This window comes from Mobula birostris, chromosome 27 (assembly GCF_030028105.1).
Source record: "Mobula birostris isolate sMobBir1 chromosome 27, sMobBir1.hap1, whole genome shotgun sequence".
NCBI lineage: Eukaryota > Metazoa > Chordata > Chondrichthyes > Myliobatiformes > Myliobatidae > Mobula > Mobula birostris.
The window spans coordinates 4306347-4326158 of record NC_092396.1 but is presented as its reverse complement, the minus strand read 5'-3'; the positions used below and the strand labels follow the sequence as shown (position 1 = coordinate 4326158).

Genomic DNA, 19812 nt, shown 5'->3' with positions numbered 1-19812 from the left:
TGGAGGGATATGGTCTAAACCCAAAATATTGGCTCCAGTTGAGAGGGCACCATAGTCAGCATGGACCAGTTAGGCCTGTGTGCTGTACAAAACTACAACTCAATGTGTTTATGGGGATTTAATTTCCTTGATGGCATGGTGGGTTAAGGACAAGAAAAGATATACACATACAGTACTGAGCAAAAGTCTTAGGCACATATAAAGTGAAAGTGGTTTAAAAAATAATGAAATGAAAAGTTTCCAAATAACTAAGGTTACTATAAAGGGCAGTAAATAGTGAAAAACAAAATCTAATCAATATTTGGTGAGACCTCCCTTTGCCTTTAAAGCTGCATCAATTCTCTTTGGTACATGGTCATGCAGTTTTGTAAGAAAATCAGCTGGTAAGTTGTTCCAAGCATCTTGGAGAACTTAGCACGATTCTTCTGCAGACTTTGGCTGCCTCGCCTGCTTTTGTCTCTCCAGGTAATCCCAGACAGCCTCGGTGATGTTGAGATCAGGGCTGTGAGGAGGCCAAACCATCTGAAACCATGTAAAATATTTAAGGTGTCCAAGATTTTGGACAGTACAGTAAGAAAAGCAGTCCAGAGTTTGGTTAACCTAGATTAACCTTTGTCATCCATAGCTTTCAATGACTCCTTGGCAGAAACTCCAACTTCTGGTCCAGTTGAGAGGTCTACCTGTGACAATACAGAGTTTGGCTGTTGTCCTGACGGAAAGACGCCATCTGTTGACAGTGAGGGAAGCAACTGTCCACGTAAGTGCCTTCAAGTTAGAAATTGAGGTATCAGATTTAGTTAGCATTTGAGCACGGTTTTCTCAGTGGTGTTTTTGATAAAGTCCCTTATATGTCAGTAATAATGATAATAATAATAACTTATTTCTACAGTTCTTTTCATACCAGCAATATAGTTCAAAGTGCTTTACAATGGGATAAAGTACAAACTTAAAAATAAAAGACAAAATTATGTTGGGTAAAAGCAAGGTTAAATAAATAGGTTTTGAGCTGGTGTTTAAAAATGTCAACTGAGTCTGCATCCCTTATAGTTTTAGGTATTGAATTCTACAGCTTAGGAGCGTAGTTCAAACAAGCTGACCTACCAATTTTCTTTTGAGGGAGATCGGTTAAACTTAATTGATGGGCAGAAGAAGACCTGAGAGCTCGAGTAAGGCAGATATTCTGGCTTCCACACGTAAATCTTTTGCTCTGGTGACTAAAGCATTGATTCTCTGGGGAGAAAAGCGCCCAACTCTAAGGGGTGGTGTTTTCTGTCTATTTTTCACTGCTCTGGATGCTTGCGTTATCTTTACACATTTGAGAGAATATTGCTGCATAAAAATAGCAGCATTCAGCACATTGATGGTGTACTGGGATCAAATATCCCCTGGTGTTCTTTTCTACAACATTTCGATGTTGTAGTGATTTTAAATTGCATCTTGGGTAAATTATCCTCTTTCCAAATGACCTAGGAAATCTATAACCAAGACCGCTTGAAATCTACAAAAATTTTCCAAACCACAAAAGCAGAAAAATTGTTTTCCTTAATTTATAAATAGTAATTTATGGAGTTAATTACAGAGAAATGGTTGAGAAATTTCTCTTCCTCAGAATCTCCAATCAAGAACAAAAGGAAATTATAACGATATTGTCCGATTGAACGATGTGACTCAATCAGGGACATATTCATTCTGATATGAACGTGTGGTGTCTGAATGCAAAAATGCAAAATGCACTTTAATTTCAATGTAAAAGTGAATTGCTGTAGGAGTTTTAATCTATTTATTCATTTCCATCTGTTTCTTCTCTAATAATTCTTTCTCTTTGTCTACTTAACTTCTTGCCTACCTCAATAGTTTGGAGAACTGGAACAAATATTGTGGTAACATCTGGTATTTATGCACCAAACGTACATTTGCACCTATTCTGAATGTCCTATAAGCTACTAATTCAAAGACGCTCATTCTACTAACCCTACGACTGGCACTACCAACCATTCACCTTCCAGTCAGACAGTGATGCAACCATGCTTGTCATTGTGAGTCAAACTGCAGATTCATCCCAACTTCCACTTTTTGTCTCTTTATTTTACTTTTCATAGCTACTAAGGTATTCCAAGGTGTCCTTATTTTGGAAGAAGTAGAGGGCCAGGAACTTTTTTACACTTCAGAGATGGATGACCCGAAATCTGAACTGTTTGGTGAAACAGCAAGGAGCATTGAGAGCACTGTAAGTGATCGTCAGTTAACTGACCGTCCACAGCTTGTAGCTGGATGGTTAGACAGAGAAGAATTAGAGTGTACGTTCATTCATTTGTTATTTGTTTGTTTGTTTGTTTATTTATGTGGTGATACAGTGTGGAGTGGGCCCTTCCAGCCCTCTGAACCACACCATCCCACAACCCCACAACCCTGATTATTTATTTATTGAGATACAGCATGGAATAGGCTCTTCCAGACCTTCGAGCCATGCCCCCACCCTCACACCACCACCATCTTAATCCCAGCCTAACCACAAGACAATTTGCCGTGACCAGTCAACCTACCAATCGGTACGCATTTGGACTGTGGGAGGAAACCAGAGCACCCGGAGGAAATCCACGCGGTCACAGGGAGAACGTACAAACTCCTCAGAGGCAGCAGTGGGAATTGAACCCGAGATGCTGGCGTTGTAAAGTGTTGTGCTACCATGCCAGCCCAACCTAATCACAGGACAATTTACAATGACCAACTAGAGTGCCTGTTATGTGTTTGGACCGCCAGAGGAAACCGGAACACTCGGAGAAAACCCATGAATTCCTTACAGAGCGGTGCCAGAATTGGACTCCAAATTCTGGAAGGCCCCGGGCTGCAACAGCGTCGCGCTAACCGTGGTGCCCAAAATTGTTCCATTTTCAGATGTAAACAGTTATTATAAACACAAGAGATTCTGCAGATGCTGGAAATGTGTACTAACACATATGAAATGCTAAACAAACTCAGCAGGTCAGGCAGCATCTACGGCAAGGGATAAACAGTCGATGTTTCAGGCTGAAACCCTTCATCAGGACTGGAAAGGAAAGAAGCCAGAATAAGGTTGGGGGTAGGGAAGGAGGACAAGCTGGCAGGTGACAGGTGAGACCAGGTGAGAGGGAAGGTGGGTGGGTGGGGAGGGCGAGGATTGAAGGAAGAAGCTGGGAGTTGATTGGTGGAAAAGGTAAAGGGCTGATGAAGGAGGAATCTGACAGGAGAGGAGAGTGGACCATGGGAGAAAGGGAAGGAGGAGGGGCACCAGGAGGAAATGATAGGCAGGTGAGGGGAAGAGGGGTGCCAGTGAATGAATGTGTGATGGTACTTGAGGGCGGTCCCCAGCACACCCTGGGATATGTGGGTCAAAGTGGGGAATTGAAGAAGGGGTGGGGAAGAAGTTACTGAAGGTTAGAGAAATCGATCTTCATGCTGCCAGGTTGGAGGTGACCTAGATGGAATATGAGGAGTCATTCCTCACCCTGAGAGAGATAAGTGAGACCAGGTGATGGGGGGGGGTGGTGGGAGTGAGTGGGTTGGGAGGGGGAATGAAATAAGAAGCTGGGAGGTGATTAGTGGAAGAGGTAAAGGGCTGAAGAAGAAGGAATCTGATAGGAGAGGAGAGTAAACATAAACGATGCTTATCTTGTGTTTGCACAAAATACTGGCAGGCAGAATGGATTGGTTTAATCTGGCATTATGTTCAGCAGAGACGTTGTGGGCTGAAGGGCCAGTTCCTGTGCTGTACTGTTCTATGTTCTCATTGGTTTCTGCCTACACTGCTTTCTGCATTCTCCATGCTCATTTATCTCCCATTCCCAGCTAATCTTTTTGCTGTGCCGTGCAAGACATTGGCCCAGAGTTAGCTTGTCGGTGAGAAACAAATTGGGTATTAACGGTACTGAGTACTGGGGTTGTGGATTCATTTCCGTAGCAACCTGCTTCATTCATCTCCATTAGATCACGGTCGTGGTTGCCTTCATTCTGAATTGAAATAGACTCACTTGTCACTTTGTGGATGAGGGGCAGAGATACAGCTAGTGTCATCCAGCTGAAAATAAATTAGATTTAAGGTTCAAATCAATAGGTAAAATTTCAAACACATACTTCATTTTTCACTATTTAGTGATACAGCGTGGAACAGGCCTTCCGGCCCAACACTGCCCAGCAACTTATCTATTTAATCCTGGCCTAGTCACGGGATTAATTCACAATGGCTAATTAAGCTACTAACTGGTATGTCTTTGGACTGTGGGAGGAAATTAGAATACCCAGAGGAAACCTACATACATGGGAAGAATATACAAGCTTTCTTATGGAGGATGCTGGAACTGAACTCTGAACTCCAACACCCTAAGCTGTAACAGCGCTACAGTGACTGCTACATAACCATAGCACCGCTAACCTGCTTTTGTGCTCCTGTGACCCCATTAGAGGCCCTCAAACACAACAGTCATCTCTTAATATTGCTCTTTGGGAATTTGGTGGCCATTTTGTAAAATACTTAAGTCTAAAATTTTCCTTTATTGTCTGGTTTGGTCCCATTCAACATTGGTTGGTGGTCAGTTGCTTCTTATGGAATGGCTGCGTGCAAAGGTCACTGCAGAAGACCAAGCTTCGAACCCAGTGCCTCACAAAACTCATAATTCCCAACCTTGCAGGTCAGACAGCATCTATCGAGAGGAAGAAAGAGTCACCGTTTTGGGCTGAGACCTGATGAAGGGTCAATGTTTCAGGCCGAGACCCTTCACCAGGTCTCGGCCCAAAACAGTGACTCTTTCTTCCTCTCCATAGATGCTGCCTGACCTGCTGGGTTACCTCCAGCATGTTGTTTGTGTGTTACTCTGGATTCCCAGCATCTGCAGAACCTCTGGTGTTTATAATTGGACATTTGGGTCATTGGTTACACCTGACACACATGATAAATCACTTTGTTTTCAGCCAAGTGTGTGTTGTTTCTTGCGACTGATCGTTTATCCACATGCCCTACCATCTCTTCCCATCTAGCTGAACGAATTACTCGGGAACTCAAACGTCAAGAAAGATTTTAAGAGTGTCCGGGTACGTGGTCTGGGTCCCAGCAACTCTGTGCGGACTATCTTTGAAGTCCATTTCGATCCAAGTAAGTGCTAACCTATTAAGTACAAATTGAAGTTCAAGTGCAGTTTATTGAGATTTAACTATACACACATGTACCACCAAGTGAAACAACGTCTCTCCGGACCAAGCTGCTCATAGTACGTATAACTCACATACATAATGGTTGAGTGAACTCGGCCTTTTCTGCTTGGAGCGACGGAGGATGAGAGGTGACCTGATAGAGGTGTATAAGATGATGAGAGGCATTGATCGTGTGGATAGTCAGAGGCTTTTCCCCCAGGGCTGAAATAGCTAACACGAGAGGGCACAGTTTTAAGGTGCTTGGAAGTAGGTACAGAAGAGATGTCAGGGATAAGTTTTTTACGCAGAGTGGTGAGTGCGTGGAATGGGCTGCCGGCGATGGTGGTGGAGGCAGATACGATAGGGTCTTTTAAGAGACTCCTGGATGGGTACATGGAATTAGAAAAATAGAGGGCTATGGGTAACACTAGGTAATTTCTAAGGTAAGGACATGTTTGGCACAGCATTGTGGGCCGAAGGGCCTGTATGGTGCTGTAGGTTTTTCTATGTTTCTATAACACATAAAGTAATATCGCCACGAATAAATTAACAGATAATAAGGTGCATGTATGATACAAGTTAAAAAATTGACAATAAAACGCTGCTGACATTTCATACGTGATGAGACCTGGATGGTGACAGGGAGTTCAGTCGTCTCGCAGCCTGGGGGAAGAAGCTGTTTCCTATTTGAGGGGGGAAACGGAGCCTCACGCAGCCTCAATCTCCTCAGGAAGTGGAGGCACTTCTGTGCTTTATTAACCAAAGAGGTGGTTTGAGGGAACAGGTGAGAATGTCCATTATGTGCGCTCTTTAGTGTTGGTGTTTGTGTTGAGGGACTAGGCGAGAACGTCCATTATGTGCACTCCTTGGTGTTGGTGTTCATAACTCACTCCATGGAGGAGCCATTCATGTGCAGTGAGGAGTGGGTCGAGAGTTCACCCAACTCCACCTCAAATGTAACAGTGAGGTTGTTTTCTTTCCCGCACTATGAATGTTTCGATTTATAATCTTTCCAGGAACAAGATACACTTCCCGGGATGTACAGAGGGCTTTGCTTCAGGAAGTGAAACAATCCAGGAAGAAATCTATTGTTGTGAAAAAACCAGAAGAGGACAACATCAAGATCGTAGACTTTGGTAAATTAATTTCTGTGCTCGCACAGTCAGAGAGTCCATAAGACACAGGTGCAGAATTAGGCCATTCAGCCCATCGAGACTGCTCCATCATTTCATCATGGCTGATTTATTTTCCCTCTCAAGCACATTCTCTTGCCTTCTCCCCATAACCTTTGACACCCTGACTAATCAAGAACCCATCCATCTCCACTTCCAAATGGTCTAATTCTGCTTCCATGTCTTATGGTCAATGAACGAGTCTCGATGACACTCTGTGCTGAGACCTGCTTTGTAATACTGCCCGGACTCCCCGTGAATGTCCACCTGAAACAAATATTTTTTTTGAAATTTGGGGTCTTTACTCTTTAATTCTGCAGAAGGATTTCCCTCCCTTTATGTATGCAAAGCCTTTCAGCATCAGAGGATGCCTAAAGACGCCATGGTGGTGTAGTGGTTAGCACAACACTATTACTACTCCAGGTGTCGGAGTTCAGAGTTCAATTCTGGTGCCGTCTAAAAGGAATTTGCATGTTCTCCCCATGAACCACATGGGTTTCCTCCAGGTGCTCCAGTTTCCTCCCACAGTCCAAAGACGTACCAGTTAGTAGGTTAATTGGTTGTAAATTGTCCTGTGATTAGGCTGGGGTTCAATAATGGGTTGCTGAGCAGTGTGACTCGTTGGGACTGAAGGGCCTGTTCTATGTTGTTTCAATCAATCAGTAAATAAATACATTCCCCTGGGCAATCTGAGTCATCTGTCCCACACGAGGGCGTTGAATAAAATGCCTGGCCCTTCAATGGGGAATTTTTTCAGGCTGCCAGCTTAACTCTGGGTGCGTGGGCACCCCGAGATTTGGGCAGCGTGGGGGGGGTCAATACAATTCAAGCATCTGTTCATTGCAAATCATAAGCCAAGAAAACTGAACATCGAATACTACAGCACAGTACAGGCCCTTCAGCCCAAAATATATTGTGCCGACCTTTGAACCTGATCGAAGATCAACCTAACCCGTCCCGCCTACGTATCATCCTTGTGCCTATCTGTTCTCTCAAATGCCCCTAATGTATCTGCTGCTACCACCAGCCCAGGTAGCGTGTTCCACACTCCCACCACTCTCCGTGTAGGAGAACTTACCTCGGATATCCCGCCCCCCCCCCCCCGCCATACTTCCTTCAAGTCACCTTAAAATTACGCCCCCTTGTGTTAGCATGGCTTCACTCATGTAGACGGAGGTTTCATAGTTCATTCTGTGCTAATTCTGAGCTGAACCCCTGAACCTGGCGGACCAGTGGACCACTCTTAGTCTGGCCTCTACCCTTTGACCTGTTTGCCATGGGTAACCCTACCAAGAGCCAAAGCACAAGGCCCTGACTCCAGCCAACGTAGCTGTCCGGGTCATTGAGGCATAAAAGCCTCCCAACCATGACAAGGTTGTAGTCCTCCTTGAGGGGTGGTGGTAATGATGAGCACTATTCCCACTCACCCCCCTCACGTTCCAATTCACTGAGCTGATCCTCTATCCCGACCATCACCCTTAAAGGTACAATGTTCCTTCTCTCCCCGCCCCCTCCCCCACATTCATCTGTGACCAAGGACTTCCAACATCCTCCCCTGTACAGGGGAGAGACATTTGCACACACTGTGTACCTCTCCGATCCAATTGCACTCGTTGCCACGGGTTTCACCAGCAACAGAACGAAGTGTAATGGTTAAGATTAGTTTACTATGTCACACGTATATCAAAACATCGACACTGTGAAATGTGTTGTTTATCTTTTGTCAACGACCAGCGCAATTAGAGGAAGTGATGAGGGCAGCCCGCAAGTGTTGGCAAGCCTTCTGTTGCCAGTGTGGTGGCCCGCAACTCACTAACCTCAACAGTGCGTCTCTGCGACGTGGGGGGAAACTGGAGCACTCGGAAGAAACCTACGCGGTCACGGGAAGAGCATACCAACTTCTTACGGGCAGTGGCTAGAATTGAACGCAGGTCGCAGGCACTGTAAAGCGCGACACTAACCGCTGTGCTTGCACGCTGCCCGGCAGTACCATGATTGGGCCGTCCATTAGTTTAACTTCAGACTGATGGTATTTTAATAGCTTCCGTTTTGTTTTCTGGGTACCAAAAGAGGCTTGACTATTCCCTGTATGTGTTAAGGGCAGACTCTTACTTCTTGGGGTGATGTCTAACTAAGTCTCCCATCTCTTACCTACACACTTGGGCAAATTTGTAGCAGTCTATTGACCTGCAAGTCAATAGACAATAGGTGCAGGAGTAGGCCATTCAGCCCTTCAAGCCAGTAGCACCATTCACTGTGATCACGGTTGATCATCCACCAGCAGTACCCTTTTCCTGCCTTCTCCCCATATCCCTTCACTCCGCTATCCTTAAGAGCTCTATCTAACTCTTTTTTGAAAGAATCCAGAGAATTGGCCTCCATTGCCTTCTGAGGCAGAGCATTCCAGCATTCTAAGTCTTTAGGCTCTGAGAGATTCGAGAGATTAGTTTTACTTGTCACCTGTGCATTGAAGCACACAGTGAAACGTGTCATTTGCTTCATCAACCAACACAGTCTGAGTATGTGCCGGGGGCAGCCTGCACGAGTCGCCTTGTTCACCCCAATCCAACAGAGGAGAGAGAGAGTCGAGTCGATGTATCGGGGTGATGTAGTGTGGGTAGATTGAGGTCTTTGGGAAAAGGAGGAGTTCGCACTACCTGTTGTGTCACCGTGCTGACGAATGAGCAACATGGCTGAAAGATTAGGAATTAGATCAAGCCGTTATTCTAATACATAGACCTGAATCCGAACCAGAATCAGGTTTAATGTCACCGGTGTATGTCATGGAACTTCTTGTTTTGCGGCCCCATACATTGCAATGCATAACAAAAACTATAAATGACAATAAAAATATATTAAATAAGAAATATATAAACTTTTCAATTAAGTAAGTCGTGCAAAAAGGGAGCAAAGAAAGTAGTGAGGTAGTGTTCACTGGTTCAGTGTCCATTCAGAAGTCAGGTGGCAGAGGGGAAGAAGCTGTTCCTGAATCATTGTGTGTTTTCAGGCTTCTGTAGCCACGAGAAGAGGGCTTGTCTTGGGTGATGGCGGGGGGGGGGGTCCTTAATGAAGGACGTTGCCTTTTTGAGGCATCAGCTTTTGAAGGTGTCCTCGATGCTGGGGAGGCCAGTGCCCATGATGGAACGGGCTGAGTTTACAACTCTCTGCAGCTTTGTCCGATTCTGTGCAGTGGCCCCTCCGTACCAGACAGCGATGCAGTCAGTCGAAATGCTCTCCGCAGTCCAGCTGCAGAATTGTTATTTGTATTCATTCTGTAAGTCGTGCTGATGTAATTTTTTTCAGCCGATCACTTTTGTAACGCTTCCTACAGTAGAGGTAATTTCTAAGTGAAAATTCGGAAGGAATGCTATTCTGATAAGTGTATTGAATTTCTGGGCCTGTTAGTTTTACTGAGAGTGTGTGAGCTTTCTGGTTTGAGCAGGAAATACAATACGTAGGGATAGGACCAGATGGTGAGGAAAGGATTTAATTTGGGGAGAGCAAATTATAATGCTATTAGACAAGAACTTGGGAACATAAACTGGGAACAGATGGAGCGTTGTGTGTTGGTCTTCATTAGTCGGGGATTGAGTTCAAGAGCCATTAAGTAATGTTGCAGTTCTGTATTACCACACTTGGAGTATTGTGTTCAGTTCTGGTCACCTCATTATAGGAAGGATGTGGACATTTTAGAGAGGGTTGCAGAGGAGGTTTACCAGGATGCTGCCTGGATTAGAGAGCGTGTCTTATGAGGATAGGTAGAGTGAGCTAGGGCTTTTCTCTTTGGAGTGGAGGAGGGTGAGAAGTGTCTGGATAGAGGTTTACAAGATGATGGGGGGGGCGTGCTGGCTGGTAGCGCAACGACATCAGCGCTGGACCTGGGAGCGGAGGTTCCTGGGTTTGAAACTAGTCGGGTTTGCTCCCGAGTACGCTTTGCATCCGTGCGGGGTTGAGTGTTGAGATCGCAACTCGACATCGTAAAATAAAAGGGAAAAATACTGCACAAATGTCTGTGTGAGGAGTGGCGCGCCACACAGTCTCTCTCTCGCTCCGCGCCTTGTAAAAGCCATGAAAAAAAGACATCATAACGGACGCACGCACGGACATGCACAGACTCGCACGCACGCAGGCACACACCAAAAAAAAATGATAAGACGCATAGATAGAGTGGAAAACCAGAGACTTCTTCCCAGTGTGGAAATGGCTAACATGAGGGAGCACAGTATTAAGGTGCTTGGAAGTAGGTACAAGGGGAATGTCAGAGGTAAGTTTTTCACACAGAGAGTGGTGAGTGCGTGAAATGCACTGCCAGTGACAGTGGTAGAGGAAGATACAATAGGGCCTTTTAAGAAACTCTTAGATAGGTACAGGGAGCTTAGAAAATTAGAGGGCTAAGTGGTAGGGAGCATAATTTAAAGTGATTGGAGGAAAGTATAGGGGGGATATCAGAGGTAGGTTTCTTACACAGAGTGGTGGGTGTGTGGAATTTTCTGCCAGGGTGGTGGTAGAGGCAGGCATCAGTTCATTTAGGAAACCCTCAGAAAGGTACATAGATGATAGAAAAATGGAGGGTTATGTAGGTTGAAAGGTCAGCACAACACCGTGAGCTGAGGGGCCTGTACTGTGCCGTAGTGTTAACTGTTCTGTGCTCTATCACTCTCCCGGCAGATTGGGCGCCTGTCCTGTTTACGACGACCAGCACGACCACAGCTGCTACCACAGTCCCCGTCACCACCACGTTTTTGCTGGCCACCCTCCCGCTGGCCATCACCAGGCGACCACCACCTGCCGCCACCAGGTGGCCGAAAGTCTTCCCACAAGCCAAGTGGCCCTCGACCACCGTGAGGCCAGCCACCACCCGGAGACCGCCCTTCCCCATAAAGACCAATGTCAAACCTCCCAGGCCTTGTGACTCCCAGCCCTGTCTCCATGGAGGCACTTGTGAAGATGATGGAGAGGACTACACCTGCAGTTGCCCAGCCGGCAAAGGAGGAGCGGTCTGCGAGAGAAGTAAGGACTGGATAATGGCCTCCGTTTTGTTTTTAATTCATGGAGTTAAGAGAGAGAGAGCTAAAAGAATCAGAGCAGAAGGAGTCATCAAGATGCTTCGCCATTGGAGATCGTAGCTAATCTTCTGCTTTGGCCCAAGACCCCTCACCACTTCCTAATGACCAAAAGGCACAGGAGTAGTATTAGGCCATTTGGCCCATCGAGTCTGCTCCACCATTCAATCATGGCTGATTTATTATCCATCCCTCTCAACCCCATTCTCCTGCCTTCTCCCTATAACCTTTGATGCCCTGAATCAAGAACCTATCAGCCTTCATTTTAAAGATACCCAATGACTTGGACTCGGCAGCCATCCGTGGCAAAGAATTCCACAGATTCACTACCCTCTGGCTAAAGAACTTCCTCCTCATCTCTATTCTGAAAGCCCTGAAATCTCCTGACACAGGATCTCAACCCAAATCATCGACAATTCCTTCCCCGACGGCCCCCCTCCACACACACACACACACACACACACACACACATTTGTTGCTCAGCCCGCTGAGTTCCTCCAGCAGGTTGTTGCTGCAGATTTCAGCATCAGAATCAGAATCCGGTTTATTATTGCCGACATCTGTCACGACATTTGTTGCCTAGTGGCAGCCGTACAGTGCAATACTGAAAAAAACCATAAGTTAGCAGAAGAAATATGTGCAATAATTAAGTGGTGAAAAAAGAGAGCAGAATGGAGTTCTTGGGTTCATGGACAGAAATCTGATGACTAGAGGGGAGGAAGCTGTTCTTGTAGGCGGACAAGTGTGGCAAATCTTCAAACAAAGAAAGCAGGAGGGAGGGTGAGACAGAAAGGGAGGAAACAGAGTGGAAGAGAGAGGGAGACAGAGGGGAGAAGGAAAGAGAAAGAGACAGGGTGGGCCAGCTGATGGCGCAACGACATTGGGTGCCGGACCCGGGAGCGGAGGTTCCCGGGTTCGAAACCAGTCAGGTCCGCTCCCGAGTACGCTTTCCATCCGTGCCGGGTTGAGTGTCGAGATCGCAACTCGACCTCGTAAGATAAAGGGAAAAATACTCTGAAAATGTCTGTGTGAGGAGTGGTGCGCCACACAGTCTCTCTCTCGTTCCGCGCCTTGTAAAAAGCCATGAAAAAGACATCATCACAGACGCACGCACAGACTTGCACACATGCAGGCACACGCAAAAAATAAGAGAAAGAGACAGGAAAAGAGGGAAAGAAAAAGGAAGGGGGAAAAGAAAGGGAGGAAAATAGATGGAGAGGGAGAAAGGAAGAGAGAGGGAGAGAGAACAGTCTCCCACTTCTCTGTCTCTTGATCTCCGTTTTGAAGTCAGTGGCAGAGAATTCCACAGGAATCTGAATCAGGTTTAATATCAATAGCATATCTCATGACATATGTACACAGTGTTTATGTATGTATGTGTATATATATAATCAAATTAAAAAAGAGAGCAAAGGAAGAACAAAAATAGTGAGGTAGTGCCCAGGAGTTCATGGACATTTTAGAAATCTGATGGCAGTGGGGAGAAAGGCGTTCCTGACTAAAACAGTGAGAGATCTCCAGTGTTTCACCATCCCTGAGTGATGAAAGCTCTCCACACCCCCATCCCAAGTGACCTGCCTTATCCTCAGATCACGTCCTGTGGTCCAAGGCGCCCTAGCTGGGAGACACATCCCCGTATCCGGCCTGTCAACCGCCTTAAGAATTTTGGGAGCTTTTGAAGTGAAGCTCGTCTCGCCCCTCTGAGCTCTAAACAACACTATCGTGGAGATGCAGGAGATCACAGATGCTGGGGGAGCTCAGCGGGTCAGACTCAACCCATAAGGGCGGATGGTTTAGAGTGATCTTGGTGTAGGTTAAAAAGCCATCACAGCACTGTAGCTCAAAGTACTACGCTGTACTGTTCCATTTTCTTAACTATTCTTATGTCTACTGTGCATACAGAGTAGGAATGGCACAAGGCACCTTTACGAGAATGAAGCGTATACTGGCCAATACTAAACTAGGCATGACAACTCGCCTCAGAGTACTGAAATGTTACGTTTATCCAGTTATGTTGTATGGCTCAGAATGTTGGACAATATCTAGTAACATGAGGAAACGAATTGTAGCAGCAGAGATGTGGTTTTTGAGGAGGATGCAAAGAATATCATGGATGAAACGAATATCTAACGAGGATGTTATGAACAGAGCAAACACAAAAAGAGAAATAATGTATGAGATCATGAAAAGGCAACGTAACTTCATTGGGCATGTGATTAGGAAAGAGGAGTTAGAGTGCACGGTAATTATGGGAAAGATTGAAGGGAAGAAAGCAAGAGGAAGGCAAAGACAAATGATGATGGAGACAGCAGCCAGAGAACTGGAAATGAATACCAATGAATTGATCCACTTGACCCGAAACAGGAGTGTGTGGGCCATGGCAGTCAAAGCTCAAACTGGGCATGGCACCTGATGATGATTGTGCATACACTCAGTGGTCCCTTTATTAGGTACAGGAGCGGAACTCAGAGTGGCCCATCCACTTCAGGGTTCAGTGTGTTGTCATACAGAGTTGCTCTTCTGCACACCACTGTTGTAACATGTGGTTATTTGAATTACTGTCACCTTCCTGTCGGCATGAACCAGTCTGGCCATTCTCCCCTGACCTCTCATTAACAAGGTGTTTTCACCCCTGGAACTGGAGGATTTTTTGTTTCTTGCACCATTCTCTATAAACTCAAGTCTGTTATGCGTGAAAATCCCAGGAGATCAGCAGTGTCTGAGTTACTCAAACCACCCTGTCTGGCACCAACAACCATTCCACAGTCAAAGTCACTCAGATCACATTTCTTCCCCATTCTGATGTTTGGTCTGAACAACAACTGAACCTCTTGACCATGTCTGCATGCTTTTATGCATTGAGTTGCTGCTTGATGATTGGCTGATAAACAAGTACATAATAATGTGGCCACTGAGTGTATATTAAATGGTGAATGAAATTAACATAAGTATATTTACTTTAAAATGCACTTTAGTTTTTGGACTATTTCCCCTGATTATTCTTGAATTGTTTGAACAGCGATCGTGTACTACCTACCTGAGTTTGGGGGTAGATCCTACCTGGCATTTAAGACGATGAGGGCTTACTACACAGTGCGGATCAGCCTGGAGTTCCGTGCCTCTGACCTCAATGGATTACTTCTGTACAATGGACAGAAAAAGGGGAAAGACTTCATTTCTCTAGCCCTTGTGAAGGGCTATGTGGAGCTTAGGTAAGGCACTCTTTGTCTAAAGAATGGAATTACCTCTCACAGTATAATTAAAAGTGTGTGCTTTCAGTAATGTTGGAACACATACCAGCAGGCTCAAGGACACAGCTTCTATCCTATTGTTATAGAAATATTAAACTTCAAATTTTAAAGTAAATTTATTATCAAGGTATGTAGATGTCACCATAGAGTACTCTGAGATTCATATTCTTGCAGGTATTTACAATAAAATAAGGAAGTAAATAGAATTTATGAAAATCTATTCAGAAAGACTGACAAACACCCAATGTGCAGAAGTTCAAAGTTCAAAATAAATTTATTATCAAGGGAGATAGATGTCGTCATATACAACCCCGAGATACACCTTCTTGCAGGCATTCACAGTAAATACAAAGAAACACAATAGAATCAATGAAAAACCACACACAAAAACAACCAAAGTGCAAAAGACAACAAACAGTGTAAATACAAAAAGAAAAGAAAAAAATAATAAGCAATAAATATTGAGAACACAGGTTGTAGAGCCCTTAAAAGTGAGTCCATAGGTTGTGGAATCAGTTCAGTGTTGCGGTGAGTGAAGTTATCCACGCCGGTTCGGGAGCCCAGTGGTTGAGGGGTAATAACCATTCCTGAACATAGTAGGTGTGGGATCAAAAGCTCCTGTACCTCCTTCCTGATGGATTAAGGGTAATAACTGTTCCTGAACATGATGGTGTCAGACCTGAGGCTCCTGAACCTCAGGTGGTAGAAATAGTTGCAAGAGTAATGTTTTCCCAAAAGCCTTAATTCCCCTGATTTTCTTTAATATATTTAATGAGACAGATTCTTCTGCTTTCCGGGGCAGAGGATTCCACAGTTTCAGTACTCTCTGGGAAAAGTAGTTTCTCCTCATCTTCATCCAAGATCTATTCCCACGAATCTCGAAGCTATATCCCTTCATTCTTGTCTGCTTCTATCTTATTGATTCCATTCACAATTTCATATATTTCTGTGAGATCCCCCCCTCATTCTTCTGAATTCCAGTGAGTATGGTCCCAGGGGACTCAATCTCTCATCAAGCTAACCTCCTCATGTCCGGAATCAGCCTGGTGAACCTCCCCTGCACTGCCTCCGAATCCAGTATGTCTTTACTCAAGTAAGGCTATTGAATGGTTCCCTAGTACAATAAAATGGACTCTTGCCCTCACAATCTACCTCGTTACTGCTTTGTACCATGTTGTCTGCCTGCAGACTGTGTAACTAACTACAACACCTGGTTCTGCGACGCACACAAAGTGCTGGAGGACCTCAGCAGATCAGGAACCTTCTATAGAACATAGAGCAGTACAGCACAGTACAGGCCCTTCGGCCCACAATGTTGTGCCAACCCTTGAACCCTGTCTCCCATATAACCCCCCACCTTCAGTAGCCTCTTAAATTTCACTAACACAAAATACACTGCAGATGCTGGGGTCAAAGCAACACTCACAAGACGCTGGAGGAACTCAGCAGGTCAGGCAGCATCTGTGGAAACGATCAGTTAACGTTTCGGGCCGGAACCCTTCGTCAGGACTGCAGAGGGAAGGGGCAGAGGCCCTATAAAGAAGGTGGGGGGAAGGTAGGAAGGAGAAGACCGGTAGGTTCCAGGTGAAAAACCAGAAAGGGGAAAAATAAAGGGGTGGGGGAGGGGAAACAGGGAAGGGATAGGCAGAAAAGGTGAAGAAGGAATAGGGGAAAGCACAATGGGTAGTAGAAGAAGGCAGAACCATGGGGGAGGGGGCAGACTGAAACAGGGATGGGGGAAGGGAGGGGGAAGGAATTACCGGAAGTTGGAGAATTCAATGTTCATGCCCAGGGGCTGGAGTCTACCTAGATGGTATATGAGGTGTTGCTCCTTCAACCTGAGTTTAGCCTCATCATGGCAGTAGAGGAGGCCATGTATGGACATATCTGAATGGGAGTGGGAATAAACACTCAATGTTTCAGGCTGAGACCCTTCATTGCAACAATTTATTCCGCATTCTTTTATTGTTTTCCCTTGTTCCACCTCAATTCACTGTCATAACGAAATGATCTGCATGAATGGCATTCAAAACAAGGATTGTCACTTTACCCCGGTAAGCCAATCTGTCAATTAAATGCAGAATGAATAAATTCTTCCGTTGTAAAACACTTATTGTACTAAAGCACAAGCCCTGTCCTAGCTAATTCTCTTGCAACGGATAGAACTGTAAGAGATTTTTAAGAAAGGCACATGAATGTGAGGAAAATGGAGGGATACGGATGTTGTGTAGGCAGCAGAGGAGTTTAATTGGCCATTTGATAACTAACTGGTTCAGCACAGGGGTTCCCAACGTGTTTTATGCCGTGGACCCCAGATTGGGAACCCATGGTTAGGCATAAGATTGTGGGCCAAAGGGCCTGTTCCTGTGCTGTACTGTTATATGTTCTTTGTTAACGTTCATATTTTGGAGCCTTTGAACATTTGCAAATTTTAATTTCCATTGAAGAAGAAAATGAGATTTTATCCTGCCCCACAAGACAGTTTAATTTTCTTGAGATGCTGTTATAAGCCTAGAAGTTAAATGTTATTTTACCCCTAAAGTAGTTTTTCACAGATAACTATTACCTATTTCAAACTACTTATTCAACTCAGTAGACAGTAAATGCTGGCAACAACCTATCACAGGGAAAAATTATCTGGATTGTCTAAAGAAACAGTTGATAGGAATTATGGGAGATTAGATGAATCTCGATGGGATAAATAGCTTCTCCTCACTCTTGCCTTCCCCTGAGTTCTTACAGGATTATGTTTATCCCTCCGTATTCTTTTTCACCAGACACACTCACACACCCACCACTCCCCAGCTGAGGGTCAGTTGCAAGTGCAAGTGACTGCTTTTGGCAGGTTTAAGCATCAGCGGTTCACTTCCCTCCGTTGATACTGCCTGACCTGCTGTGTTTCAATGTGCTTTGGTGAGCAGGGACCACTGTGGAGGCAAATGTCTACAGGTTGTAATGCCGACTGACTCTGCAGCTTTAAATTCGGCCCAGTACTAATGAGTTTCCCTCTCAATCCCTGAAGGTTTAACACAGGCTCTGGAACAGGCGTCATCACCAGCAAAACACCGATAAAACCCGGAAACTGGCACCAAGTGGTGGTGAATCGGAACCGGCGTAACGGGATGCTCTCAGTGGACGGTGAACCACACGTGATCGGACAAAGCCCCAGTGGAACAGACGGGCTCAATCTGGACACAGATCTGTTCCTGGGTGGAGCGCCCGAGGATGAGATGGAATTGTGAGTCCTTTTGATGATTACAGGGTTATGTATGTACCAGTGGGCTGTCCCTTTCATTCAGCATCTAGACTTCAAGTGGTGCTTCATATGCGTTGCGTAAACACAAGAGATTCTACAATGCTGGAAATCCAGAGCAACACACACAAAATGTTGGAGGAACTCAGCAGGTCGGACAGCATCTATGGAGAGGTATAAAGCGTCAGCGTTTTGGGCCGAGACCCTTTATCAGGACTGGAAAGGAAGGGAGAAAAGCCAGAATAAAAAGGTGGGAAAGGAAAAGAGTACAAGCTGGCAGATGATAGGTGAGACCAGTTGAGGGGGACGGTGAGCGGGGGAGGGGGGGTTGAAGTGAGAAGTTGGAAGGTGATAGGTGGAAGAGGTAAAGGGCTGAAGAAGAAATGGTTTAAAGTGTTTACAGTACAGTGAGAGGGGGATAGAGTGGATAAAATATTGGGCAGATGATCATAAATACAAGAGATTCTGCAGATGCTGGAAATCTTGAGCAACACACACAAAATACTGGGGGAACTCAGCAGGTCAGGCAGCATCTATGGAAGGGAATAAAGAGTCAATGTTTTGGGCTGAGACACTTCATCAGTACTGGAAAGGAAGAGAAAATAAGGCAGAATAATAAGGTGTGGTGGTGGGGGGAAGGAGGACAAACTAGAAGAACCATCAAATGTTCCTCATATGTTAACTCTTTCATTCCTGGGATCATTCCTGTAAACCTCCTTGGATGCTTTCCAATGCCAGCACATCTTTTCTCAGATCTTCCACCTTTTTGGGATGAAAAAGACACTTCCTGACTTATGATCCCTAACTCTAGAGAGGAATAATCAGCGGATGAGACCCTTCATCAGGTCTGAAGTCATTAGGATCAAAAGTTACATAAGTTTTTTTCTCTGCCTGTGATGAAGGAGAAGTTTCTTGCTCTCATTTATTTCAGAATTTGTACTAGGCATCCATTTCTAGTTTTGTCAATAATCGCGCTCTAGATTTTTTTGAAAACGTTATTTCTATTTTTAGTGTCAAAGAAAGAACATCAGCAACAAAGGGACTGCGAGGATGTATCCGCTTGCTGGATGTCAACAACCTGATCTACGATCTGCAGGAGAAAGGCAATGATGTCTTGTACGGCAGTGGGGTGGGGGAGTGTGGTAATAACCCCTGTGACCCCAATCCCTGCCGAAACAATGGCAAGTGCCATGTGAAGGAGGCAGAGATGTTCCACTGTGAATGCGTCGGCAAGTTTTCAGGTAACTACCTTGACAAGCGAGGCGATAATTAACAAGATGCAAGATTGTTTAATGGCATTCCCAGCAGACAAGTGTGAAGAAGAATGAAATAATTGTAATTCTGGATCAGGTGCATCACCAAAAAAAAAAAAAAAACGCAATAAGATAAAGAACACAATAATAATTTTAAAAAACAATAAATATAATTCCATTTAGATAGCTTATATACATAGATTTATTGTATGTCCATAAAGTGACACTAGGCACAGGAGTGTCTGTACATCAGGTGACTCTGACAGGAAATGATAAAGTAGTGGTGTTTGTGGGTGTGGAGGGGTGGGTTAATGGGTGGAGGTGTTGATCAGCCTTACTTCTTGGGGAAAGTAACTGTTTTTGAGTCTGGTGGTCCTGGTGTGAATGCTACGTAGCCTCCTCCCTGACAGGAGTGGGACAAACAGTCCGTGAGCAGGGTGGGTGAGATCCTTCATGATGTAAACATTATCAATCTTGTTATCTTGAGGCAGCTGAACACTGCAACACATAAAAATTAAAACAAATAGTTTATTAGTTTATACACTGCATAGATTTGAATAGCAAGATATTGTTAGAAGGTGGTTAAGTATGTTTCACATTTTCAATCTTGTTGTTTTGTGGCAGCAATACCACAACACATAGAAACTATTACAAGTT

At 44.9% G+C, this 19812-nt stretch overlaps 1 protein-coding gene across 4 annotated transcripts in view; it reads left to right on the top strand.

Annotated features, from left to right (window-relative positions):
* The window catches only part of agrn (agrin), a 546801-nt gene that overhangs the window by 466905 nt on the left and 60084 nt on the right, over window positions 1-19812 (top strand). For all 4 annotated transcript variants that reach the window (XM_072245169.1, XM_072245168.1, XM_072245171.1 and 1 more), the window contains 8 exons: window positions 626-757; window positions 2100-2227; window positions 5011-5125; window positions 6180-6299; window positions 11004-11345; window positions 14418-14610; window positions 17672-17887; window positions 18914-19143. In XM_072245169.1, the coding sequence (XP_072101270.1) occupies window positions 626-757; window positions 2100-2227; window positions 5011-5125; window positions 6180-6299; window positions 11004-11345; window positions 14418-14610; window positions 17672-17887; window positions 18914-19143 (1476 nt within the window). The remainder of the gene's footprint in view (window positions 1-625; window positions 758-2099; window positions 2228-5010; window positions 5126-6179; window positions 6300-11003; window positions 11346-14417; window positions 14611-17671; window positions 17888-18913; window positions 19144-19812) is intronic.